At 40.8% G+C, this 27,927-nt stretch overlaps 1 protein-coding gene across 1 annotated transcript in view; it reads left to right on the forward strand.

The window, feature by feature from the left end:
* Window positions 1-7,516: 7,516 nt before the first annotated feature.
* Window positions 7,517-27,927, forward strand: part of LOC131480875 (transcription elongation regulator 1-like) — a 28,287-nt gene continuing 7,876 nt past the window's right edge. Inside the window, 2 exon segments of the mRNA XM_058667349.1 lie at window positions 7,517-7,627; window positions 21,253-21,341. Of these exon segments, the coding sequence (XP_058523332.1) occupies window positions 7,517-7,627; window positions 21,253-21,341 (200 nt within the window).

Below are 27,927 nucleotides of genomic sequence, written 5' to 3' on the forward strand. Positions count from 1 at the left end.
GGTCTCAAATAGACAAGAGAACGGATACAATTATCATTAGATTTCCAGACCTGTCAATATATTTTGTACTTGATATGTTTCAAATTCAAACTTCTAGAATGGAAACTTTCACTGATTAAGGCAAATGCAAATTCCTAATTGTTAAATAGTGCAGTATTTTGTCAAGATGAATATAATGTGAGTTATAAACAATTATAACCACCTCTTGTGTTGGAAAAAACATAAAAATGTCTAGAATGAAACTACTCTATCGATCCCTTTTCTATGAATAGTAATTAGCAATACTAAAGTCTAATGTTAAAATTATTCATTCAGCAATAAATATTCATTGATTCTGTATGGTATGTATGAAATTTAATTTGACAAAGTAAGAGAAAAGTTTCTGACCTTTAGGGACTGAATATCTAATTATAAAATTCCATACAAATCATTCATTTCAATAAGAGTTATACATGCCATCGACCAAAGCACATATAAAGAAGCATACTTCTTGAGGAAATTTATTATCTCTTATAAGAGAAATGAATAATATGTGATACAAATAGGGAATTTTGGAAAGTACTGACAGTCTCTGTCTAGACTGTGGTCTGAGGCTTAAGCTGGAGTCAGATTTTAGATGAAAATGTGCGTCTCCAGAAACCCCGTATCTTTCATTGCCAAACAATAAATCATGACATTTTACTCCATTTGGATTTGGAAGTGGAACCGGCTGTAACAATATCATAGGATGGATTCTCCATTACAATTGTTATTCTACTGAAGAAAAGAGACCAGAGGCAAACTGAAAGGCATGTCCATATGAGGATCATGGGGAAAATCAGCCTTCTAGAAGCGAAGGAGAGAGTCCTGGGAAGAAACTCTCCATCCTGATCACTGGATCTGAAGCTGCCAGCTCACTTTCCCATTCAGTCACCTAGTCGGGAGTACTTCACAATGGTAGCTATAGTGAACAAGACAATCAACACAGTAGGCCAAATTTCAGATTATTTTTCTAAATTTTCAAGTGTTGTGATTCAACACTGAATAATTAAGATGTCAAAATTGGGCCCCGCATGGTAGCCTATTGGCTAAAGTCCTCACCTTGCAAGCACTAGGAACCCATATGGAGACAGGTTCTAATACTGGCAGCTCCACTTCCCATCGAGCTCCTTGTTCGTGGGCTGTGAAAGCAGTCAAGGACGGCCAAAAGCCTAGAGACCCTGCACCCACGTGAGATACCTGGAGGAGGCTGCTGGTTCCTGCTTCAGATTGGCTCAGCTCCGGCCGTTGTGGCCACTTGGGGAGTGAATCATGGTCCTCCTCTCTGTATATCTGACTTCACAATTTAAAAAAAAAAAAAAAACAAAAACACCTGGTTTTAAAAGGTTGTTGGCCCAGCGTGGTGCCCTAGTGGCTGAAATCCTCACCTTGAACACGCCGGGATTCCATATGGGCCCCAGTTCTAATCCCAGCTGCCCTGCTTCCCATCCAGCTTCCTGCTTGTGGTCTGGGTAAGCAGCTGAGGATGTCACAAAGCCTTGGGACCCTGCGCCCACGTGGTAGACCTAGAGGATGTTACTGGCTCCTGGCTTCGGATTGGCTCAGCACCAGCTGTTGCAGCAACTCAGGGAGTGAATCAATGGACAGAAGATCTGTCTTTCATCCTGTTTGTATATCTGCCTTTCCAATAAAAATAAAATAAATCTTTAAAAAAAGATGTCAAAATTATTCTTGTAACATACTTGATAGACTCTGGCTGAATCGGTCATGTTCAATAAGTTCACTGTATCTGTGGTGTGTGTGTGTGGGGAGCCGTGTTAGTGTGTTTGTTCTGTGCATCAGTTTCTCTCTCCTAGAACATTCAACTGTTAATTTTTAACATGTTATTTGTAAGCTTGTACTTTTCTGATTTTGCTTACCTTTTTAATATGCATGTTAACTTTATTATCAAGGAAGACTGATGAGTGTATATGAAAGTTCTAAACTTATCCATTAGTATGTAAATGGTCACTAGTTTGCAATTGAATAAGCAAATTCAAAAAAAAACTTTGTTTTGCATCAACAATAGGCAAACTAAACTATTGGAAACATATTAGGCCTTATGATTTCATGTGAGTTCAGCAGCATTCAAATTTACATGTCCATTTAAAAACAAGACGGCTCTAGATGTTGTGTATTTTCATGTAGCTTAAATGTTAGCATCAGATTTGCGTGAGACAGTGTTTCATGATCCACATTTAGAGTTGCAGGATTCAATGTGTACTCTTCAAAGATATTTCCAAATTCTTCACGAGGTTTAACTCTCAAAGATTTTTATATAACAGTACTAGAGAGATATCAAAATATGTATTTTGTTTACCAACTCCTCCAGATAATTTGAAGCAGAGGATGAGAAATATTAATCAAAGCAAATTTTCCAGAGTTTTCTAAGGTCTCTGTTGCTTGACATTATAAATGCCCACTCAACATTTTCCTCTTAACAGCTAGTAATTATAGATTTATTCTACTGTGATAAAGCTATGAAAACCCTTTAGAGGTTTGAAAATATTAATTGCAAAAAATCAGACATTGCTTTTCAAATGTTTACTTGTAAGTATTATGATGTAAATGTTGCTGCCTAGTTTTAATAACTGGAAAAAAAAATTTTTTTCTAAAAGTTCAGTTAAATCACAAATCACATTTGGCAGACACTTGGCTTACTAAGTAGTGTTAGAAATCAGCATATCCTTAGAATCAATAAATGCGAAAATCTGTCCGACACTTAAACTTTTTTTACAACATAAGCTGTGAAATATGAAATTTTACACTGGCAGATGGAGCCTAATAACCTGCAGTAATGAACCACACAGTTAAATAAACAGCAGTGGCTTCTCAGTCTCTCTAGAAATTGGAAGCCTAACTACCCATAAGGAAACCACTTTGCCGCCAGATACACCAGAAATAGTGCCAAAATAAGGATTAATAATAGCTTTTCTACAGCTGAGAAAATGTAATACTGTAAAGATTATAAGCAAACCAAACGATCCAGCTGATTTCTGCTCCAGTTTCCAGGTAATGCACCCAAAAGCTGCGGATGGTAACCTATTTCCCTGGGCTTCTGCAATCTTATGGGAGATCTGGATTATGTGCCGGGAACCTGGTTTTGCCATATCTCGGCTACGGCCTTTTACGTCATTTGGGCACAGAACCAGAGGATAGAAGATTTCCCTACCTCTCTTGTCCCTATAAGTCTACCTTTGAAATAAATACAACATTTGAAAATATGTAAAATTTAAAAATCTATATAAATGTTAAAATAAGCAAACTCTGGAGATACATCTCTAAGTATTAATATTTATGAATTCAGAGTGGTAACAAGTTCCATGTGACAACTGCTAGATAGTAATTTGAGCAACCTAATTGCAAACTATATGCTGCTGTCCTTATTGTCTTCCGCAAAAACTTTTTTTTTCAGTATTTCATCCTGTTTTTCTGTCTAAATCAAAAGCAGAAATAAAATATCCTAGGATGTCATACATTCCTAAGATATCACTTGTTTCATTGTACTCTAATACAAGTAAATAGATCATGTTAGGTTTTCCTAGCTTTGTGATTATGTCAATTTCAACTATCAAATTAGAATAATTGAAATAGCATCTAAATCAATAGTGAAATGAAAGGTTTAAAAATGGTGATGTTTTCCCCATAATACAAGTTAACAGAACCAAAATCTATAAGGAAGGTCATTGCCATAATTTTATATTACAGCAGCACAGAAAAGCCAATACTTTTCTCCCATTCATTGCAGTTAACAACAAATGAAAACATAAAAACAATAAACAATGTTTAAATATCTAATCCCACAGACAACCAAGTGCTTAATTCAACACACAGGATTACATCATATGCTACTTAAATATATTTTTTTTAGATTTATTTATTTTTATTGCAAACTCAGACATATATAGTGAGGAGGAGAGACAGAAAAATATCTTCCATCTGATGATTTGCTCCCCAAGTGACCACAAAGGACTGTGTTGCACTGATCCGAAGCCAGGAGCCAGGAGCTCCGCTGTGTCTCCCACATGGGTGCAGGTTCCAATGCCTTGGGCCATCATCAACTGCCTTCCCAGGCCACAAACAGAAACAGGATGGGACGCGGGGCTGCTGGGATTAGAACCGGTGCCCATATAGGATCCCAGGCACTTTCAAGGTCAGGACTTTAGCTGCTAGACCACCACGCCAGTCCTTAAATATCTTTATATGGTTAGAATTCCATAGGCAAAATAAATTTCTTGACAACAATAATGATCAGGCAAAACAAATTAATTCTTTAAAACAGTATTAAAATGAAACAAACTATCATTGAGGTACCAAATACTGTTATCTTTCACAATGTTTGTATTTTCTTATGTCATATTTATTTTTTACAGCAATGACTATTGGCATGAGTGCGGGTGAACATTTGGCCTGTGGCAGGCTCGGCTGGGCTAGGCCAGCATCTATTGGTTTGTGCGAGAGATGGGGTTGGGGCTGATCTGAGTAGGCAACTACATCCACTGGCATGTGTGTTCTAACCTAACCTGGCAGACTCCCAGCCTAGCCTGACGATGAACTGGTTGGCATACACAAGGGGCAAGTCTGAGATAATTGCCGAATGATGATTCTTGGGGGCCTCCACATGTAGATAATTGAACTCGTACCCTGGCCACAGGGATATTTATAGCAGTATGTGGTCCGACTTCGGAGTGTAGGTATCAGGCTGAGGCCTCCCTCAGTTCCGGATGCTCACTCAGTGGAAAAGCATATACAGATGCGCACAAAGGACATGGCAACCAGCTCATCTCAGTGTGCAGTGGATACTGAGTGCCTCATTTGATGATAGAAAGTGGAGCAGGATGGACTGGAATTAGTTTTTGTGAAACTCATAGACAAGAAAGGAAGGAAAGGGAAGGTTTGAGGTATTGAAAGATGAAGAGAGGAAAGGATAGTTGTTTTCTCTTAATTGTACTTTAGTTTCCTGGCCCAATGGCTTAGTGGATAAATACTTGCTTTGCAAATATCAGGAATCCATCTGGGTGCCAGTTCATGTCCCAGCAGCTCCACTTCCAATTCAGTTCTCCACAAGTGGCCTGAGAAAGCAGTAGATCATGGTCCAAAGCCTTAGAACCCTGCATCTGTGTAAGAGACCTGAAAGAATTCCCGGGCACCTGGTTTCACATCAGCTCAGTTCCAGCTGTTGCAACCACTTGTATTTGAGGTCGCACTGAATCTGAGACTGGTAATCATGTTAAATTTCTCACTGTAACTTGACATTTTGAGTAATTAAATATACCTCTGAAGAATACCTAGATATACAATTAAATCCACTCCCCAATTGTGCAGAGAAATCTTCAATACCCTATATAATTATTTTTATTCTACCATTTTAACATAATAGAATTGAAACTGTTAAAACGATAGATCAAAACTACATGAAAATGTGAAGTCCGTTATTTAGCATCAAGACTACTTGCTGAGCCCACTTTATGTTTCTCAATTGATGTTTCATTTGCGGGCTAAAATATAAAACATTTGTTGGATTCATCAACATGCTACATTTTTCTCATCTGCAAAATTAAACTTAGGAACTTTTTTCTCCTAAAACAGAAAACTGAACCACTCACAAATGAAAATGATGAAACAAATGGGCATCATTGTGAGCTAGTGTTGCCATGTTTCACATGATCTAGATGAATAAAAATCATTCATATTTCTGTATAATAGAAAAGCCATTTTCCTTCTAAAGGACAGGCCATGTGGTTGAACTGAGAAGTTATTTCAAACAGTCAGGTCCCCAGGCGAGTGTTGTATGAGGTAAAGCTGACTTTTGCTGTGCCCACATCCCACAACAGTGCTGGTGTATTTTTTTTTTAAGATTTATTTATTTTTTGTTACGAAGTCAGATATACAGAGAGGAGGAGAGAAAGAGAGGAAAATCTTCCATCCGATGATTCACTCCCCAAGTGAGCCGCCGTGGCTGGTGCTGAGACCATCCGAAGCCGGGAACCAGGAACTTCCTACAGGTCTCCCACATGGGTGCAGAGTCCCAAGGCATTGAGCTGTCCTCGACTGCTCTCCCAGGCCACAAGCAGGGAGCTGGATGGGAAGTGGAGCCGCCCATATGGGATCCCAGGGCATTCAAGGCAAGGACTTTAGCTGCTAGACCACGCCACGCAGGGCCCAACAGTGCTGGTTTCTGTACCAACTGTTCCACTTCTGATCTAGCTTCCTACCAATGGCCTGGATAAAGTGACAGAAGACACAACAGCATGGATGACTACCTTCGATGTGGCTGAACTGGATGACACTTCTACCTTCTTTTGCCTGGTTCACCCCCAGCTTATTGCAGTCATGTGCAAAGCAAACAAACAGATGGAAGATCTCTTTTTTATGTCTGTCTTTTCTTTAAATCAAGTAAGTGAATAAAACGTAGAGAAGAAATCAACTCCCTTAAATCTTGACTCTTAGTTTCATTTTTATCTAAGTTTCTTGTATACAATCAATATCAAAAATTACATAATATTTTGCTTTGTTCAGGCAAGCAGGTAGGCAAGTATTGCTTTGCTCATGTAGGGTTCAAATATGCGATCTAGCAAAATGTATTTACAGATTTCAACTGTATAATGGGCTCTAACTCTAACCTACTTAAATATTCAACTTTGTGTTTCTCCCAATAAATGACAGACTCCCTGAATGCAAATTAAAATTTGGGTAGAGTGAAAGACTAGAAAAAATGTAGGTAAACAAATTATGATCAAATATGGAGCCTGATTGTATTATGAATTGACATCGGTCCAGCCAGATTTTGAATATCACTAATGTTCCTACAAATAGTACTAAGAATTCTTAATTTTTTCTGTTGAAACATGGACTTTATTTATCTATTTGTTTAAAAAGATTTTATTTTTATTTGAAAGGTGGAGAGAGAAAGCTAGAGAGGTTTTTCACAGCTGATAGAATTACCAAGTAACTGAAAACGCCAGAGCTGAACTAAGCCAAAGCTAGAAGCTAGGAGCTTCTTCCAGATGTACCACATAGATTCAGGATCGCAAAGACTAACACCATCCTCCAATGTTTTCTCAGCCCTTAAGTAGAGAGCTGGGTCAGAAGTGAAGAACCCAGGACAGAAGTAGCACCCATATTGGATACAGGCATCATAGGGCAGAGCATTAGCCAACAGTGCCACTGTATCAGCCCTGGGCATTGATATTTTTGACATTGATTGATAAAATAGCGTACGAAAACACTTTTTAAATAAATTTTTCTTTTTTTTTGTAGTGAAGTCCAACTATTTTGCTTATGTGGAAGCTGAATGCCTCATAGATTGAGTCATTTTCATTATTGTTTTTCAGAGTTGCATGTTTTTCAGTCAAACAATGACAAACAGCTTTGCAATATCATATACTTGGGTTGGCATTGGTTCCTAGCTGGTAAAGCCACTTCCTGTGAAACCAGCATCCTACGTGAGAGCCAGTCCATGTCTCACCTGCTCCACTTCTTACCTAGCTTCTGGTTGATGCCCCGCAAAGGCAGTGGAATACGGCTGATGTGCTTGGGTTCCAGCTACCGCCTACGGGACCTTGATGATATTCCCAGTGCTGGCATTGACCTGGTCCTGCGCTGGCAGGTATCATCATCTGGGAAGTGAATCTGCAGATGTGAAATACCTGTCTCTCCCTCTTTCCTTTTAACTCTGACTTTTTAAAAAAGAAATAGCACATTTGGAGTTGCATTTCAAATAAACTATAAAATGATCATTTTCTTTTTAATTTTATTGATATAAAAAGAACTGATTTTATATATTTCAGATATAATTCTAAGATGAGCATATTTGCTCCTTCCTTCCTTCCCTTCCTCCCACATATGAAAATGGTAATAAATGATATTTTTATGTACAACTTCAAGCATATATATGTATACATGAAGTTTTCAGCAGCATAAGAAAACAACACAGATTTTAAATGCTTCATTTCAAGTGTAAGCATGCCCTGTGAAATGTTCATATTTTAGTAGTAATTATATAGTTATTTATAAATCTCTATACATATATACACATGTCTATCTATATATATCTATATATAGCTCTATGTAACTGTCAATATAGATACATATATCTATGTATGCATATATAGATGGCTATAAATATGATTATATATAACTAGTGTTTTGAAAGGCTATATATAGTGATAGTTATACATCTATATATGTAGCTATCCACATAGTTTGTAATATTATGCGGCCTTATATATAATTGCATACATAGTGTTTTAACAGGTTATATTAATGTAATTACCTATCTATATATATAGATCCAACTATTTATCTATACATAGTTCTATCAAGGCTGAATTACTACAATAATTATTTGTTGTTTTCTTTTACCAAATTTATATACTAAATTCTGATTGTCTTTAAATACAGTTAAATGATATTTTAACTAAAAGCTTTAAATCTTGTTCTGATAAAAGTGTATAAAGCATTGCGACAACAGAAATTAAACCTGTGTTATCACAAGTTTCTTTTTTGGAAGAGTATTTTTGTTTGAAAGGTAGATTTATAGAAAGAGGGAGAGAAAGAAAGAAAGAAAGAAAGAAAGAAAGAAAGAAAGAAAGAAAGAGATCTTCTATCCACTTATTCGTTCCCTAAATAACTGCAATAGCCATAACTGAACTGATCCAAACTCAAGATCCAGGAGCTTCTTCTGGCTCTTCCACGTGGATGCTGAAGTCTGAGGATTTGAGCAACCCTCTGCTGCTTTCCAAACCCATAAGTGGAGTGGTAGATTGGAAGTGGAGCAAATTGGGACCAATATTTACGAACGATATTGGTCTTGCAGGGACAGAATTAGTCTGTTGAGCCAAAGTGCTGGTCCCTCAACTTTTCTTTTAAAGATTTATTTATTTTCATTGGAAAGTCAGATACACAGAGGACAAACAGAAAGATTTTCCATCTGTTGATTCACTCCCCAAATGATCACAATGACTGGTGTTGATCCAGTCTGAAGCCTGGAGCCTGGATTTTCTTCTGGTTCTCCCACATGGGTGCGGGGTACCAAGGCGTTGGGCCATCCTCTACTGCTTTCCCAGGACACACGCAGGGAACTGGAGGGGAAGCAAGGCCACTGGGATTAGAACAAACACTCATATAGGATCCTGGTGAGTGCAAGGCAAGGACTTTAGTTACTAGGCTACCACGCTAAGCCCGGTCCCGTAGCTTTTTAAAATGCATGAAATACTTGGTTTGAAACAACTGAACAAAAAAAATTGTTAACTGCTTACACAAAAGTTTGATACCATGAGTACCATAGAGATCATTTCTTATTTTTCCACATTATAATGGATTATACTGCATTCCCAAATTACAGAATTTATTTTATGTTTTTAAAAAGCTGAAGCAGTCCTTTATTTTATAAGAATTCTGGCAGGATTTAAGAATATTTTATTTTTTCACCCAAACCAGTCTAGATGAGGAATAGATTGCAGAACAATGCTGTAATTAAGTCCAATGTTATGAAAAGTAGATAGAGTTATTAATTGCAAGGAAATCTTCTTTTCATTTTCTTTCCTTAGAGAGCTCTACTAATCTTCAGTATGATAACAAAGTATTTATGCTGCTAATTCCTCAAGCAATGTTATTATTATCTATTCAAAAATGTGAGACGGGTTTCATCTCAAATGTTTTTATTAATCACTCCTCAACATTTTGGCTGAGATACAATATAAAATCTGTATTATGATGTTTTCAGTGCATGCTCTTTTGGGTCTCATCTAAAAGATTACTTAATCACTTTCATATCAAATACGTATAATCAAAGTGCCAGACCAGGAGATTTACTTACAGAAAAAACAAATCTAGCTGTTTTGACTTAATCAGATAGATATGAGTTTGGGTGAGAAGGAGAAATTGGTTGAGAGGCCTTCATGTCAGAAGCTTTTGGCCTTGGGTAGTCAGCCCTCCAATCAGCCTCACTGTAGGGTCTTGGTCATTGCTTCTTGTGACATGCTGTGACATTCCTTATTTTTTGATAACAATAATACAACTTAAAATAGAGTGTTTTCCAAAGAAAATTTACACAAGGCATCTCTTCTAATCCCTAAAATTATATTTTAATGAATTTAGTTACTTCATTTGTTTCCTTCATTTGCAATACAATGCAATATATGGAAGAAATTGAAGTTCATGAGAACAGAAAAAATAGTCTGTTACTAAATGCATAAAGAGTATTTCAAAAACACAAACCTGGAATTCTAATAAAGAAAAAAGCCTCTTGACAGATAAGTTCACCTAAGGACAAATCTATGTTTATGCAGCAAATTCATCCATGACTTGGATTAAAGTAGTGATTCAAAGAAGGTTTTCTCAACTCAAGTCATGTAACTGTTCGTACAAAACTGACTATAGTTGCAGGTAAAACAAGTCTGTTCACGCAAGTCTGTTCAAGCAACAGAAGACGTCTCAATGGACCTCTACTGTGGAAAACCGACAGTCTGGCCTAACCTTGACGACTGTGATTCTTGGGGAATAAATCACTGGAGACAGGATCTTTCTCTTTATATCTCTGTGTAACTATGATTTCTATCCAAACAAAAACTAAATCTTGTAAAAGATCTCATCGGTCACAGCGCAATAGCCTAGCAACTAAAATCCTTGCTTGCTTGCCCAGGATCCCACATGGCTGCCAGTTCACACCTCAGCTACTCCACTTCCTATCCAGCTCCCTGCTTGTGGCCTGGCAAAACAGAAGAGGACAACCAAAGCCTTGGGACCCTGCACCTGAGTGGTAGACCCAAAAGAAGCTCCTAGATCACGGCTTTGGATTGGCTCAGCTTTGGCGCTTGCGGCCACTGAGGGAGTGAACCAACCAACCGAAGATCTTTCTCTTTGCATTTCCTTCTCTCTGAAAATATACCTTTCCAACAAAATTAATAAATCTTAATGGAAAAGTTGGCATATATTTCCCTGGAGTGCTATAATATGAACCAATTTCTGTCAAAGATATAGATACGTGGAAATTTGAAATTGAATCTATATTTCCTTTGTAAAACAAAAATCAGAGGATTAAGTCTATGGGACTTGATATTTGATGGAGTAGTTAAGATGTTCTTTAATTGGTTTCCTGAGTTTGGCCCCTGAGTTCAATTTACACTGAATGCAACGAGTGGGTTCCTTAAGTACTTGAATCGTTGAAAGTTTTTATGAAGGAGCAAGTACCTTTTGGAAATTTAAGATGCATTATTAATATTTGTTCTGCACTTTATATATGTCTGAATCCACTGCTGATCATAGAGCAATTTTGAAATTCCCATTTTCATTACAAAATGCTATTTGCATAGAATTGGTAACATTATCAAACTATAATTTCAATTATTTTTCAATTTATTTATTTTCAGTTTTTTTTCATTTGATTATATCAGTTTGTAATGTTATCTTTGTGAAGCAGAACATCCCCTACAAATTAGAGGTGTTTATTTTTTCTCTGAACAATGAAGACTGCTAATCAGTTTTAAAAATTAAATCTTTTTTATATACTTTTATAAACTAGAAAATCAATTAATAGATTATAATCATATAAATTATAATCAATATGAATGTTCATAGTTTGTGGTTATCATAAGCTCATAAGTTGTAGTAATGTTGTAGGAATACACTTATTTCAATTGTATTACTCGCTCCATGGGAAGAAAAAATCTTTTGGTCAATGTTCCAGATAACTATTCTATTAGTAATATCTGAATGGCATCACTGATTGCTCTTCAGAGAATGACATTCAGGCACTATTAATTAACACTACTTTAACACAGAGACAAATGTTAGAAGTATAATAATGAGTACTCAGATCATTTTTCAAATGAAATTGAGAATATATAAAAAATTAAAATAATGTAGTAAATGAAGGAGCGGATAGGTCTTTATTATTGCGTTTGTTTGACATACTGATAAAAATTTACAAGAGGGGTGATGATTTCAGCATAGTCCAAATGTAATGAGTTACACTGAAATGTACATGAAAATCAGTTGTCAAATGTCCAATTGTGTCACACATACTGACTCTCTTAAAAAATGCTTTATGTTTTCACTTGTCAAATGATACCGAAAGAGATCAAACCCTTGCTTTTTTGAACAGAATTTTCAGATGTCTCCAAGTGACTTATTGCTTCTTAATTCCTTTTGTAAAAGCATAACATTCAACAATAAACTTTATTGCTTTTTGTAAGAAAAAAGTATTTTTCAAATATATAAATTACATATGGATTTAATGTATAAATCTAAAATATTAATTAACATTATTAATATTTTATTATATTGCATAAAACTCTGACTCGTATATTTGTGTTCAAATTTCAAAGATGATACTTTCATTAAAGTAACAATTGTGAACTGTCAAGCTATAGTCACTGAAAATTTGAAAATAATGAAACAATAATTAATAGTTATTAATACTAAATATTTACTTATCTAAATACACTAATATTGTCACATACGGATGTGTCAGCCAAGGATGACTCACATGTACCAAAAGATTATAGCTGAACTCAAAATTTTTTGTTGTCTGGCAACATTTATCCATCAGGGCATAGCCCAACCTAATACTAAAATGTTTGCAGTAATGCTGTTGTAAGCAAATCTATGGCCTTGTGTTTACTTCATCTCCACATTACATCATTCTCTTGTATTTCATTTTTACTTTTTAAATTTTTATTGCAAAATCGGGAGAAGAGATAGAGAGAAAGATCTTCGGTCCGTTGATTCTCCTTAAGCATCTGCAAAGCCTGCAATGGCTGGGCCGATCTGAAGCCAGAAGCCAGGAGCTCTTCCTAGGCTCTCACACTGGTCCAGAGTCCCAAGGCTTGGGCTGTTCTGGACTGCGCTCCCAGGCCACAAGCAGGGAGCTGGATGAGAAGTGGCACTGCCGGGATATGAACTGGTTCCCATATGAGATCCTGTTGCGTTCAAGCCAAGGACTTTAGCCGCCAGGGTTTAGCATGCCAGGCCTTGTATTTGATTTAATGTGGGGTTTTTTGCTCAGTTTCCCATAGCTGTACAAATTTCAATGTTAGTACATCCACTAAAGGCACATTTCAAGTGGCTGACCTCGAGACTAAATTAACAACGAGCAAAGACCATGAAAGTGGAAGATTAGTGATGGTTACTGTCATTAGTCATATATTCACTGTTATCACCTTGAAGATCAAAGTACAGAGCAAAAGAAGCTACTCAAAGACCCATCTCAATGAAGGCACCAAAAATACCAGCGATTTGAGAGGCCTCCCTTCAGGTAAGGAGAAGCATCCAATTACCTTGAATCATGGAATGACACAGAAGAGTGTTTCAGGACCATGATGATCACCATCACAGCTTACATGAGGAAATGTACTCATGAACAGTATTAAAATTCTTTCAGCTGAAAGGGATTTAATAATTTCAATGATGTTTATTCATTACTTACCCTGAAAGCGTGTGGTGAGTCTGTGAGTATCAGTATTTGGAAAGCTTTGAGCAAAATTACTTTACAGAACAAAGCTTCAACACAGATGACAACCTCCTACTCTGGAAGCTTTATCAACACCAACAGCTGACGTTTTTAAGGTCAGCTTGGTAGTACTGACTTCGTGAACTGGCAAAGCAAGAAATCTGGGAACTTTAATCACATTAATAAGCCCACACTCACTGCCAGAGTACTACAGAAGCACAAAGACAGCCTGGAGAACACATTCCTCTTTTGACATGCCTTCCTGAATGGTAACCCTATGAAATCAAGCAGTGCTGCATGGACATTTTCTTATTTTTCAAGATTTTGCTTACCTTAGCTTACCTTAGCTTGCCTAAACAGATTTTAGGATATTCCTATGACAGAACTGTCTAAATTGCATTTCTCAGAACATATCTGTATCATTAAGCGCCACATGGTTGTATCTGAGTTTTTATCTGATTTATTCTTATTTCAGCCTGTGGTATCGTAATAGCAGTCCCCTGCAATTAAAATATGAACTTTGAGCAAGTATACTGTGTGCGGCTGACCCAGAATTTTCTAATGACTTTTGGATAAATGTATGTTCCATTACAATTTCATTAATATACATTAATATTGTTACTACATTATAAAAAGTTTAGAAATAGATACTCAGAATTTTTTCCTAGCTCCTATGTAAATTGTTACCAGTGAAGCTTGGCTAGTTCTTTCCTCGGCTTAGTATAAAAATTTAAAAGCTGGAAACAAGTGTAACAGAATATTTCTTTGAAGAAAAGCAATAGGAAAGCATTGCCCCATGAAGAAGTTGGATGTTGAGTGTCAGACTGGACACTGACATTAGGGCATATAACTTTAGATTTTTAAGGTTTTATTTTATTTTTTTTTCTTTCGTCTCAAAATCATGAACTTAAGAAAAGGTTAGGGGGACCTAGTTGTCTGAGCTGATGGAGAGATGTCCTGAATGAGAGTATTCAAGTAACTAGTCCTATTCTGGGAGCATGACCTGCAGCCTCCCATTCGCTACGTCTGGGCAGAGAAGCAGAGGGAAGCTGGCTTTCCATTGACTATCTTGGCAACTCCAAGTTTTGGCTTTGCACAGCAAGCCCATCTAGTATGTGCAGACAGTGGACTGCCAGATGGGGCCCTGGAGGAACCACACTGTATGCTGATTTGCTACATTTGTGGCTCTTTTGTTTACTGACATCACCATTCCAGCCAGGAGGTCAAGTGAATCATCACACACACAGAGAAGAGAACAGAACAAAATATGTGTGGCCTGAGATTCTGGCCTCACCAACAGTTGGACTTTTCCAAGACAGCATCATTTCCATAGTTTTTTCATTCTCAGATACTGGGCAGTTATCCAACTGTGGCCTTCATTGGTGTGCCGATATCTCCTCATAACTGAAGTCTGGCATCTGAACCAACTATCTTAAGAACAATACCTACCACTGGAGGCTTAGACTTTAGCCAACTATGGACTTGCGTGCAAAATGCCTGGCAGTTTGTTCTCAAAGCAGTTCCTGCCTGTGGCAAGGTAAATCTCTTAAATGTATTATTTATTTTCTAATTTCTGCTTCCTTCTGAATGTTACTAATTTGTTTCACATACTGCAACACCACTGGTCTTGGCATTTCTGATTACACTTTCTTTTCTTAGGCTCAATATCTATACAATATTTACCATGTACTGCTAAATACAAAACCTAAACCAGAGTGCAGACTGTTATTTTGAACTTGCACTTACAAACTTCAGGTAAACCTGTGAAACACATAATATATATGCACAAACTTAATCCACAATGGTATCATTTGTTTCATTATCTTATATTTTCTACTTTCTCTTTAAGTCACATCAGTTAATTGTAAACAAGGAATGACTTTGCTCTACTACGAAAATTGAAGCATGAGAATTTTGCATACTCTAACAAACTCATTGATACAATTGTGAGCGTGTTTTATCTTCTATTGAACTTAATTCTCTGATAAAATATGCCCCTTGTGAATGAGAGCTAATCTTTTCTTGCAAACATTAACAAATAATTGTTGCTTGAGAAATTCTTCCCTTTCTTATCTAAAATGTAACATGTTCATTCTCTTCATAGTTATAGAAATATGACAATTTAAAAGACTGGCAGGATAAAGAAAGCAAAAGCTATTTATCTTGCTAAAAATTTAAAATCTAAATGTTAAATTATGAAGAATTAAGCCTTTCTTAATAACTTGTTCCCATCAATCACTTCCCTATTTTTTAACCCTTTTTGGCCCCACTAGGTAGTCAAACTTATCAAAGCATTGGTTTATATACCAGGTCTCCCATTATTCCTCATTCATGCCCTCTTACACTCGATTTGCTGCAACAGTCTACAAAAACTGCTTGTCAAGGTCAACAATGACCTCTGTTAAGGAAAATCCAATAATCAATTTTCAGTCCAAATATTATTTGAGCCAAAGCAGAACATGACATAATTGAACACTGTCTCATGCTTAACCCCTTTCTGCTTGGTTTCACCTTGTCTAAGTGTACCACGAATCCTCTATTTCACTTAAGAATTTTTCTCCTGTTCAAACTTGTTCATATGTGTGTATATGTTCTGTAAATATATGCATATTTTAATATGATAATAAGAAATCTATCGTAAATATGCTATGATTATCTATAACACAGTAATATAATTATGTATTAAAGTTTGCATAGGTTAATAAGGAATATTAAAACTTAAGTATCTTATAAAAGGAATTTCTGTGACTTCCTTCTACTATCTGAAAAAAAAATAAGGTGATTCTGCAACATGGTTTTCATGGAAATATTTAAAGTTGTTCCATTAGTACATCAAAGTTTTTTCAACCAATTGTCTACCACGTTTGCCATGCAGAATTCTTTATAAACCATACTATAATGATAAAGTGAATGTCTTGCATGCAAAAGGAATAACATTTTTTAACTAACAGTAAGATAAAATTTTCCAAATTTTTAAAAAGATTTATTTATGTTTTATTGCAAAGTCAGATATACAGAGAGGAGGAGAAACAGAGAGGAAGATTTTCAGTCCGATGATTCACTCCCCAAGTAACTACAATGGCAGGAGCTGAGCTGATGCGAAGCCAGCAGCCTGGATCTTCTTCTGGGTCTCCCACACTGGTTGAGGGTCCCAAGGCTCTGGACCATCTTCCACTGCTTTCCCAGCCCACAAGCAGGGAGCTGGATGGGAAACAGGGCTGCAGGATTAGAACCAGCAAACAAATGGGATTCTGGCCCATTCAAGGCAAGGACTTTAGCCACTAGGCAAATGCGCTGGGTCCCCAAATATTTTTGCTTTATGTCATTCATAAAAATGCCTTATCTCTATTTCACGTAGCATTACTTAGTATTTGCTTACTTGCAGTTAAAATAATATTTGGAGCTGGAATTGAGGTACAGCTGATTCAGCAAGTTCCTATTATGCCAACATTCCTTATGGATGCTTGTTTGTGCGTCCTGGCTACTCTACTTTCTATCTGCCTCCTGTGAAAATAGCAGAAAATCGCCCAAGGCCTTAGGATTCTGAAAGCACTTGGGAAAATGAAACATAGTTCAGGACATTGGTCTGGTCCATTCTTAAGTGTTGTGGTCATCGAAAAATTCTCTCTCAACTCTGACTCTAAGATAAATAAATGTATCTAGAAAAAATTCTACTTCATCTTGACATTCATCTTTTAAGACAAAAATCATATCTATTTTTAAGTTACAGAGTAAAACAGAACAATGATAATGAGAGAGAGAGAGAGAGAGAGAGAGAGAGAGAGAGAGAGAGAGAGAGAGAATATGTTAAATCTGCTGGTTCTTCAGCAGGTGGCCGAAACAGCTAAGACTGAGCCCAGAAGCTCCATCAACGTCTCCTATGTGGATTTCAGAGACCCAAACACTTAGGCCATCTTTTCCCACTTTCCCCAAGCCTTTAACAGCACCTAGATAAGAAGTGGAGTACAGCCATGGGGCAACTCGGGAGCTGGACTAATCTAGCTCCAACCTGCCACCACAAGATGGCGGCAGGACAAGTCAGGGCAGATTGCAATCTTGGGGCTGGGGGCGGTCTGAACTACTCCACAGGGTGGCAGCTGCCGGGAGGCTTTCCTGCTTGGTGGAATACGGCTAAGGACTCAAACCAAAACCACCCAGCACGGCGGTGGATGAGTCCTTGGTTTGGGGGAGCTCTGGGGTTTTTATGATTTGAAATAGTTGCTTAGGGACACTCATGAATTAGACCAGTTTAAGTATAGGTGAAAAATGAATTCCTGGTGATTCCCAGTAATAGGGACACGTAACTTTAGCATAAGAGTGGACTGAGACCTGGAGGTTTGAAGGAGAGTGCCCATAAGAGGAGCAGCGGCACTTGGGAGTGCATTCTGAGTTGGCTGGGGTGTAGACCTGACTGCAACTTTTACCAGTTCAAGCAGGACCAATGGGAGGGCCCAACTGTGCCAGGCACTGGCCTAAAGCCAAGTGGCATCTAGGGGAACTGGATCTGGGAGCGGATCAGGGGCAGAAACTTGGGAAGATCACCTGGTGGTTAGAGCTCCCACTGGTGAACAGGTGGTCCGGACCTGGGGGTCGGACAGGCTGGGCAAAGTTGCACAAATGGCTCATCAGTGTATGAAAAGATTATGGAATGGGTGCACCAGGCAGCACTGAGCAAACCATAACCCACAAATAAGATTGGAAACCAGGATGGACCACAGGACAGGCCCTGCTAGCTTTCTGCACCAACTGGTCTGCATGAGCCACAGATGCCAAGCCACAGTGTCTAGGGCAGGGGTCGCAACAGGTGACGGGCTGTGCCAAGCTGAGTCAGAGCAACCACTGGCATGTGTGTGATCTATGGCTGGGAACAGGCCGGGTTAGGGGGCTAAGAGGACACCCTAGCTGGGTGCAGGCTCCCCACCAAGGGGCACATGAGTTGGAATGGGGCTGCATTCTGGTCAGGATACAGTTGTAGTCTCCCTTGGCACGAGTGTGGACTGGGACAAGAAGCAACAGGCCGGGCCAAACTGCAACACCTTCTAGTGTTCTGGAGGACCAGGGTAGATGTGGGACGGACTAGGCTAGGTCCCAACCCCAACTGAGCCATAGATGAGCTACATGTGGGTAAGGATGAGCCATGGCTGGGCTGAAACATCCAACAGCAAGAACCAGAATGGGCTGAAGGCCACCTAGGAAAAGCCACTGTTCCTGCTAGGACAGGAGGTGAACTGAGTAGTGCTGGCTCATGGACCCACTGGTATGCGCGAAATCTGGCACTTGGAGGGGTTCTGATGGAGGAGCCTGGGCAACTCCTCTGGCAGGACACAGACCCTGCAGGTAAGTGCAAGAAGCATGGAAGGATACAGCCAAGAGGTCATGGAAAGTTTCCCACTGGCATACATTTGGCAAGGGTTGGGAGCAAACCAAGCTGAATCAGTTCACATCACCCACTGGCAAACCCGAACACTGGAACAGGGTGTGAGTGGAGCCAGGTTCGGTCGCGACAAAAGCAGTACACAATGCGGAATGCCAAGGTGAGGTTGCCTGTACCAGACGTGACTGCAGTACCCAACCAGCACACGTGACAACCAGGAAGGGAGGGGGCAGAACCGGCAGGGGAATAAGGGGTGGTCCCCTTGCTGAACAGCTACTCCCACTGGAGAGCGTGAGCAGGGATGGGGGCAGACCAGACCGGACTAGGCAGGGCTACTGCACCTGTGTGCCTCATGTGGACCAGATTGGGGAAGAACCAGGCTGGGATTATTCCTACTGGTGCAATCTACAATTAGAGTGGGTGAGGGTTGTTGGGGCAGGGCTTGGCCACAGCATCAGCTGGCAGAAGCTGGCACTGGGGGCTAGTTCTGTCAAGTTAAACCACAGAACCACCTGGAGAGTGCATAATCTGGGAGTGGGAGTGGCCTGGGAGGGAAATAGTGGGCTCCTCTCTCTTAGGTTACCACCCCCCATGGGAGGGCATGAAAGCTAGGGCAGGGGCTGGGGCAGCAGGATAGAGAGACACCCAAAAACATTTGTGAAGGCTGGGTAGTTGAGCTGGTTACATAGGACATGGTTCTCATACCCATTGACATGCATGAGAGCAAACAGGGATGTGGGACAGACTGGACATACATATTGGCAAACCAGGGGAGGGGGCAGTTCTGGTGGGGTTATTGTGGATCGCTCCAACTGGACGGCAGCCCCCACTGGCTTGGGTGAGGCCTGAGTATGTGCTGGGTAGAGTCAGTCTGGACTGCAAACACCCATTGGTTCCAGTGGAAGGCGGGGCTGAAGACAGAGCCAGCCCAGCAACTGCAACCACCAGCTGATTGGGGCAATGAACTGTGCTGGGCCTGGTTCTTGCCAGTACATACAGGAGTTTGGTCCGGGAATATCTGGGAGAAAGGCTCTATGGGGATTTCCCCAGTCGAGCTTCTGGACTCAGAACGCTAACCATCAAGTGACAGAGGACAGAACAAGTCAATCAACCACCTCAGCTATGAGTTGGCAATGAAAATGCTGGGCAAACGGGGACTCTATGATGGACTATGTCAATCAGTGGATTCTTCAATGACCGCATTGTGCTTGGAGTGGTGAGAGTGGCAGCAATTCAGATCCTATGAAATGTCAAAACCACTCTGCCAGCTCTACCTTCAGACCAGAGATGGTCTTCCCAAGGAATTGATGGACTTTCTGGACAATATGATACTGGACTTTATGCCTGGTAGATGCTTCCAATGAAAGAATCTCAACTGAATTTGAACTGTGGTAACGCAACAGGGTGGAGGAGTCCACCATGGGGGGGTGTGCTGGGGGGTTTGGGGAGGGGCGGGGGGAATCCCACTGCCTATTAAACTGTGTCAAATAATGCAATGTAACCAATTAAAAAAAAGAGAGAGACACCAAAAAATAAAAAAAAAAAAAGAAAAAAGAAGTGAAGTACACAGGAGAGTAAGTAGTACCCATATAGGATTCCAAGTTCCTCCAACTATCATTGTTCTGAGAAAGGGCTCATACTAAAACACTGGAGCTTTTTTTCCCATGTTTTTAATTTATAAGATGCATTCCTAAACCTCTCTTCCTTTTTATCTTTAGACACTTTTCATAAAAAGGTGAAAGCCAGTTCCTTTCATGGTTTTAGCTCCTGCATCATGGCCACTCACATGAGCTTACCAGTCATCAGCTTTCCAGGGTAATCTCGCCACTGACACAACAAGAGAATGCCTCAGAGAGCCACTCCCAGTAAGGAATGTGCAGGCAGCAAGGTTGCCATGCACCTGCCTGCTGCTAAATGGCAAATTATCTTCCTGATCTTTAAATGCTGAAATGATTTTGTCTCATTTTTGTAAAATTCACTTGTTTTACGCCAACATGATTGACTCAAAGATAAAGATATCTGTGTACTAACAGACTCTCAAATTCACATCTCCAGCAGGGTAGCTTTCAGGACCAACTCATCCCTCTATCAAACTGGCTACCTGACATTGCTTCCAGAATGTGAAATTTTATTCAAATTTATTATGTTCATAATGAAGTCCATGTTTTCCTCTGAAGACTTGTTACTTGTCAGATCCAGTTGGAATCAACAATTCCTCACATGCTCAGGCCATGGGAAACATACTCTACCATTCTATACCACATATGGAATAAAACCAGTGATTTTTTTCACCTCTAACTTAAAATATGTATGCTAATCAACACTGAATATCTTTCATATTAGCATCCCAAATCATCAGAATTCTTTCTGCTACCACATTTGCCTTTTGCAATTTTCCTCAAAACAGTTGTTTTTCAACATCAGTTATGACGACAGCCTTCAGTTTAAAGTTTTGTGCATTGTCCGCAGTGACAATCTTGATTTTGCCCTTCCCATGTACTGGCTCATTCAGCTGCAGACACACTGGCATCTTTGTTCTGCCTTGAGACCTGTGGGCAAATCCAAACAACTATGGCCTCGATCTGACAGACTATTATATTCCCTTGTGTTTTTGACTCTTCACATCTCAATATGTAATAAAACAATTCATTTAAGTCACTGAGATGTAAGACCTATGAAAGAATATTTTTCACTTCTTCCTTATGTCTCTGAGTACCTAGAAATTAAGAATTGCAGCATTAAGTAATTGACATTATAAATTTTGTGCTTTGTCTAATATACTAACAGTTCAGTCACAGGCAGAATGAATGGCATTGGAGCTGGTTGGGAAGTGGAACGACGGGGACACATGCGGTCCCAGTGTCACAAACAGCAGTTTTTAACAACTATTCCATTAACAATACCAGCTCCATAATTTAAAAAAAGTTGTAGTAAAGAATGTGACAGAGCAGAATGTTACCCAAATTGGGATTCTCCTGTAATTCTGAAGGTAAGAAGCCCCTGAGTTGCAGTGCATAAATGCACTGAGACAAGAGATTATCACACATATTCATCCCTGCATAAGGACACTTGGTTTTGGGACAATTAGGTAACATTTTATGCAAATAAAAAGCCATGTCAATATGACTACTATTTTTTAGATGCATAGAAAAAATACAGAAGCTGAGAAATGTTTGTTTATTAGAAAATGCGGGGAGTATGGGGTTGGCTGTTCATGAATGTGATTTTTAAACTAAAAGCTTCATAGAGGTAAAGAAAAAAATTAAAATCCCGGAGTGTGTTGAAAAGGATTCATCTTCATTTATAACTGACTGCAAGTGAGGCAGGGATATCTAAGAGGTATATTTTTATAATTTTACAAGTAGCATCTTGAGACTGGCACTGTGGAATAGTAGGTAAAACTACCGCCTGCAGTGCCAACATCCTATATGTGCACTGGCTTTATTCTTGGCTGTTCCACTTTCAGTTCAACTCGCTGACACTTTCCTGGTAAAGCAGCAGGGGATGGCCCAAATGCTTGGGTCCCTGGACCCATGTGACAGATCCTGACTTGAGACCTGCCCAGCTCCAACCCTTGGGTCACTGGGGAGTGAATCAATGGGTGGACAGTCTCTCTTTGTGTAACTCTGATTAACAAAGTAACTGCAATGACACTACTGGGTTATAACAGGAAAATGAAATCAGTTTGTAAAAGATCCATTAATACAATTATTACAACACTGTTCACAATAGACAAAAGTGAAACAACCTAAGTGCTCATCAGCTGATGAAGAAGCCTTAGTGTAAATACCCAATAGGAAACTATTCAATCATAAAAATGATATAATAATTTCATTTGTGATAACATCAATGATACCAGGGGTTATTATGCTGAGTAAGAAAAGCCAAGCACATAAATGCCAGTATCACATGATCTAGCTCATACAAACCATCTAAGATATTAATCACATAAAAGTTGGGAGGATCCCAGCACCAGTGGCTCCTGGGCCATCCAAGCATCCACCCAACCCTGGACTGGAGAGGTAATTATGACAGCCAGGGTGGCTGTAGAATGGGCTGGGCATTCTGACTCCCGCTGAACCATGTGAAAGCTGGCTCTGGGCATGGACCAGGTGTGGCTGCGCTGTAACACCCAACAGTAAGAACCAGAATGGGTGTGGACAGGTGAGCAAGGCCACTGTTCCTGCTAGAAGAGGTTGACAAAGTCAACGTGGGCCAAAGACTCACTGTTGTGTGTGAGACTGCCAATGGGAGTAAACCCAATAGAGTGTTTACTCTCATTTTTGGTCTAATTTTTCCATAAATTAATTATTTATTTAAAATTTAAATCTAGTTGCATTTATTCATACTTAATAATGAGTTTATTAGCATTTTAAATTATGGAATGTTTTAATAAGACGGTAAATTAAATAATTTATTGATTGATCCATTATATAATGTGTTGATTTATTAAATTAATAAAATTTAGTTTATATGACTACATAATTATTTGCAAGAGAGAAAATCAAAGAGCGAGGTTGACTGGTAGACAAAGAAAGAAAAAAGATCCCAATCAATGGTTCATTTTCCCAAATGCTCCCAAGAAACAAGGCAGGATTAAATCAAAGGCAGGAACCAGAAACAAACCAAGTCCCACGGATGGATGTCAGGTACCAATCCCTTCAGTCATTACCCAATTCCTCTTAGGATCTGAAACATGAGTTAACTCCAAATCAGAGCAAGATTCATGCCAGCAAGCCAAATGCTGTCATATGACTTATATCAAATTATTTCAGAAACTACCCAAACTGCATAGAATCAGTGGACAAAATAGTTTGTTGCTCCATGGAGCAAGATAATCATGTCACACTTACTTGTATTATTATTATTATTATTATTATTGTTATTGTTATTAATGTTGTTTCCATGGTTGATCGGGGTGGGAAGGATCAAGGGTCAAGGAAAAGTGAGTTAAATCATTGCTTCTGAATTTTCTGTTTCTTTTTCTTGTCTCCGAAGAAACGGGGGATACTAAGGGAAGAAGCTACACCCAGCCTCCTAAATGTCCCAGTACCCGGGGATGAGGAACAACCTACCCAATATCACTCCAGGGTCCCCTTGTAATGTATGTTCCCAGGGCTCTGATCAAGTGCTTGGATGGTTCTGAAATGGTGTCAATTTTGCCAGTCCAAGGGTGAGGCAGTCCTCCCAATGACCATTGGCTGAAATAGTAGTTCTCAAGTCTGCATTCACCCAGGACGTTGCTGTCATCATTTGGCTGAGGTAGTTGTCCAATTTGTTCTGTTCTCCTTGCTCTGTTATGATACTCAATGAGTTGCCATATAATCTATGTGCATCAGGATCTGCATCTGCCGCTCCAACTTTTTCATTCATAGACAGATAGAAGGAGTTGGACCAGGCTAACCTTGCCCACCTGCCACCTTACCGATCCCTAGTACCAGAGGTCAGGAACCTGGCACCCACTAATCCAGGTTGCTGAACTCCGCATCCACTCTTGCACTGTGCAGCATGGCTCAGTACAGCATACCCCGACTTTTAGCTCCTGTTGCTGGGTGTTACAGCCTAGCCCAGTCCAGCCAAATTCCTGTCCCACTCCTATTGTGAACTGGCTGGGTTTGTAGCCCAACTTGGCTCACCCCTGCACCCTGTCCTGGTTCTCATATCTACTAGGGGATGTTAAAAACTGGCCCAGCCTGGTCTGTCCCCAAACCTGACCCACATGTATGCCAATAGTTACTGTAACAAGGCATGATCCAGGTTGCTCTTGGCCTGTTTCTTGTGCTCAACTGCAGGAACTGTGCCCTGATGAAGCAGTTTCCCAGGCTACGCTATTGACTCTCCTCCCAGTGGCAGATCTCACAGCCCTATATCCCAGATTCTAGAGACATGATAGCAATAAACAAAGTTGTATATGAGGGGGAAAAATGTTTCTTGAATCATAAACATGTACTGTAAAATAATTCTGTTTACTTCATCCAGATAGATTACAAAGATCTTTTTTTATTAAATGAATAAAACAAAGCATTGGTATATTTTGTTTACAAAGAGAAATTCAGGTAGAGTTAAGTGGCGACACAGCTACAAAGTTTAACAAAGTCTGTTAAAAACAAATGAAATGTAAAGTAATATTTTTTTAAATGCTGTTGTTGACTAAATGTGTCACTTTTTTTTTTACATTCTCTTTTTTCTTTACTGTACCTGGCAGGAAGAGAAAGGCAGAAGCCACACCCAGCCTCCCAACCATCTCAGGGTCCCTGATGTGGGGCATGCTCTGAGGCTCCTGCTCAAGTGGTTTGGATAGTTCAGCAGTTCTGTATTGCTGCAGATGTTGTCACTCCAATCATGATGAAACCTCTCCAGAATCCACTGGCTGACATAGTCCACCTTAGAGTCTTCGTTTGCCCAGGTATTCACTGCCAATTCTTTACTGGCATAGTTGATCAACTACACCACTGTGCATTGGGAGAGGATCTAATGGAAGAGTTTGGCAACTCTTCTGTCAGGACACAGACCCTGCATGTAAGCCCAGGAACCAAGAAAAGGAGCAGCCCAGACCAGGGCAGGTTATGATACCCACAGGTTTACCTTTGCTTCAGAATTGGGGCAAGCCAGGCTGGGCCAGTTCGTATCACTCGATGGCAAATCCGAGAGCCAGAATGGTGCATGGGTCATGCCAGGTCAGGTAACAAAACCAACTAGTCCACATTAGGGTTGCGACTGGGGGGCTGGCTGGCTAGGCTAGGCTACAGTCACCGCCAGCATGAAATGAAACTGGGAATGGAGTGGGGCAGAATAGTCTACAGCATCCCACTGGCAAATGCTAAGGTGAGGTTGGTCAAACCAGACTGGGCCACAGCATCCAACCAGCACACATGAGAGCTAGAAGTGTGTTATGAGCCCAGAAGGGGGCTGCAGGGAGCTCCCCTGCTGTGCCACTATTTCCATTGGTGAGCACGAGAGCTGGGATTGAAGGCAGACCAGGCCAGGCAGGGCTACAACACCTGTTGTCCTGCATGTAAGCTGGATCAGGGACAAACCAGGCTGGGCGGACTGTACCTACTTGTACATGTATAAGACAGAGGGGTTGAGGGTTTGTTGGGCTTTGGTTCATCATCAGCTAGCAGATGCTGGAACAGGGGGAAAACTCTGTTGAGCTAAACTGCAGTACCACCTGGAGAATACAACATCCAAGAGCGCAAGTGGGCCCACTAGGTAAACAACGGGCACCTTCCTCTTGGGCTGCCACTCCCACTGGTGAGCATGAGAACCAGGACTGGAACAGGCACGGCTAGACAGAGTGGCACCCACCAGCACAAGTATGGGATGGTAGTGGGGCTGGTTGGGTTGAACTAGGCAGATGGTCCATGGGCCAGCCCTACTTAGTCCACCTCCTGTCCTAGCCAGAACAGTTGCTTTTCCTGAATGGCGCTCATCCATTTCGATTCTTACTGTTTGGTGCTACAGCCGAACCAAATATGCTCCATACCCAGACACAGCCCACGCATGGCTCAGCAGGGGCAGAGACTTGTCCCAGTCCATCTAACACCCATCATGTTTCACATGAGCTCCAGTAAGGATGGACCAGATGAGTCCGAGCAAACTATAATCACACTGGCAAGTGAAGAAACCAGGATGGAGTGCAGGTCATGCCAGGCTAGGCTGCCACACCTATTGGCTTACATGAGCCAGTGATGAGAACAGACTGAGCAGGGTCAGGCTGCAGCAGCCACCAGCAAGAGTTAGGACTGGGAGCTGGCTGTGTGAGGCCAACTTGCAGCATTCAACGCAAAGCCAAGAGAGGGGAGGGACTATACTAAGCTTCCTCAGAGCAACCACTGGCACGCACTGGCTGGGATCAGGCTTGGTTAGCGACACAAGGAGACACCTGGCTGGGTTGTAGGTCCCACTGGTGAGCACGAGGGCCAGAGTAGGTGCTGTTGTTTGGTCTGGACATGGATGCAGTCTCCTCAGCATGGGTGTGGACTGGATATGGGGCGTGCAAGACCAGGTTAAATGGGTAGCTTTTAAGGTATTCTCAAAATACAAGAAAATTTTGAAGAATACTGCTTAACAGTATATTATCAGAATTCGGAACCTTGGGGCTTGGGGGCGGCTGGCAGCCTCTCAGGGCTGGCGACTCTGGGGGGTGCCCCGCCGGGCAGGGTCTGAGAATGGGGACTCAGCAAGGCAAGACCACTGCCACAAGGCAGGGACTTAGTCCCTGGCTTTGGGCAGCCAGTGCACCAAATGCTGCCAGACTCTGCCTGCTGGCCGCCCAGCGGCAAGCTCTGGGGTTTTTATGATTTGAAATAGCTGCTTAGGGACACCCATGAATAAAGCCAGCTTTAGTGTAGGTGAAAAATGAATTCCTGATGATTCCCAGTAATAGGGACATGTAACTTTAGCATAAGAGTGGGACTGACCTGGAGGTTTGAAGGGGAGTGCCCATAAGAGGAGCAGCGGCACTCGGGAGTGCATTCTGAATGGGGTGTGAGCGGGACTGCAACTTCTACCAGCTCAAGCAGGGCCAATGGGAGGGCCCAACTGTGCCAGGCACTGGCCTAAAGCCCAGTGGCATCTAGGGGAACTGGATCTGGGAGCAGATCAGGGCAGAAACCTGAGAGGCTCACCTGGTGGTTAGAGCTCTCACTGGTGAACAGGTGGTCCGGACCTGGGGGTCGGACAGGCTGGGCAAAGTTGCCCAGTGTATGAAAAGATAATGGAACAGGGGCACCAGGCAGCACTGAGCAAACCATAACCCACAAGTAAGATTGGAAACCAGGATGGACCACAGGACAGGCCCTGCTAGCTTTCTGCACCAACTGGTCTGCATGAGCCACAGATGCCAAGCCACAGTATCTAGGACAGGGGTCGCAACAGGTGACGGGCTGTGCCAAGCTGAGTCAGAGCAACCACTGGCATGTGTGTGATCTATGGCTGGGAACAGGCCGGGTTGGGGGGCTAAGAGGACACCCTAGCTGGGTGCAGGCTCCCCACCAAGGGGCACATGAGTTGGAATGGGGCTGCATTCTGGTCAGGATACAGTTGTAGTCTCCCTTGGCACGAGTGTGGACTGGGACAA

This window comes from Ochotona princeps, chromosome 7 (assembly GCF_030435755.1).
Source record: "Ochotona princeps isolate mOchPri1 chromosome 7, mOchPri1.hap1, whole genome shotgun sequence".
NCBI classification, from domain to species: domain Eukaryota; kingdom Metazoa; phylum Chordata; class Mammalia; order Lagomorpha; family Ochotonidae; genus Ochotona; species Ochotona princeps.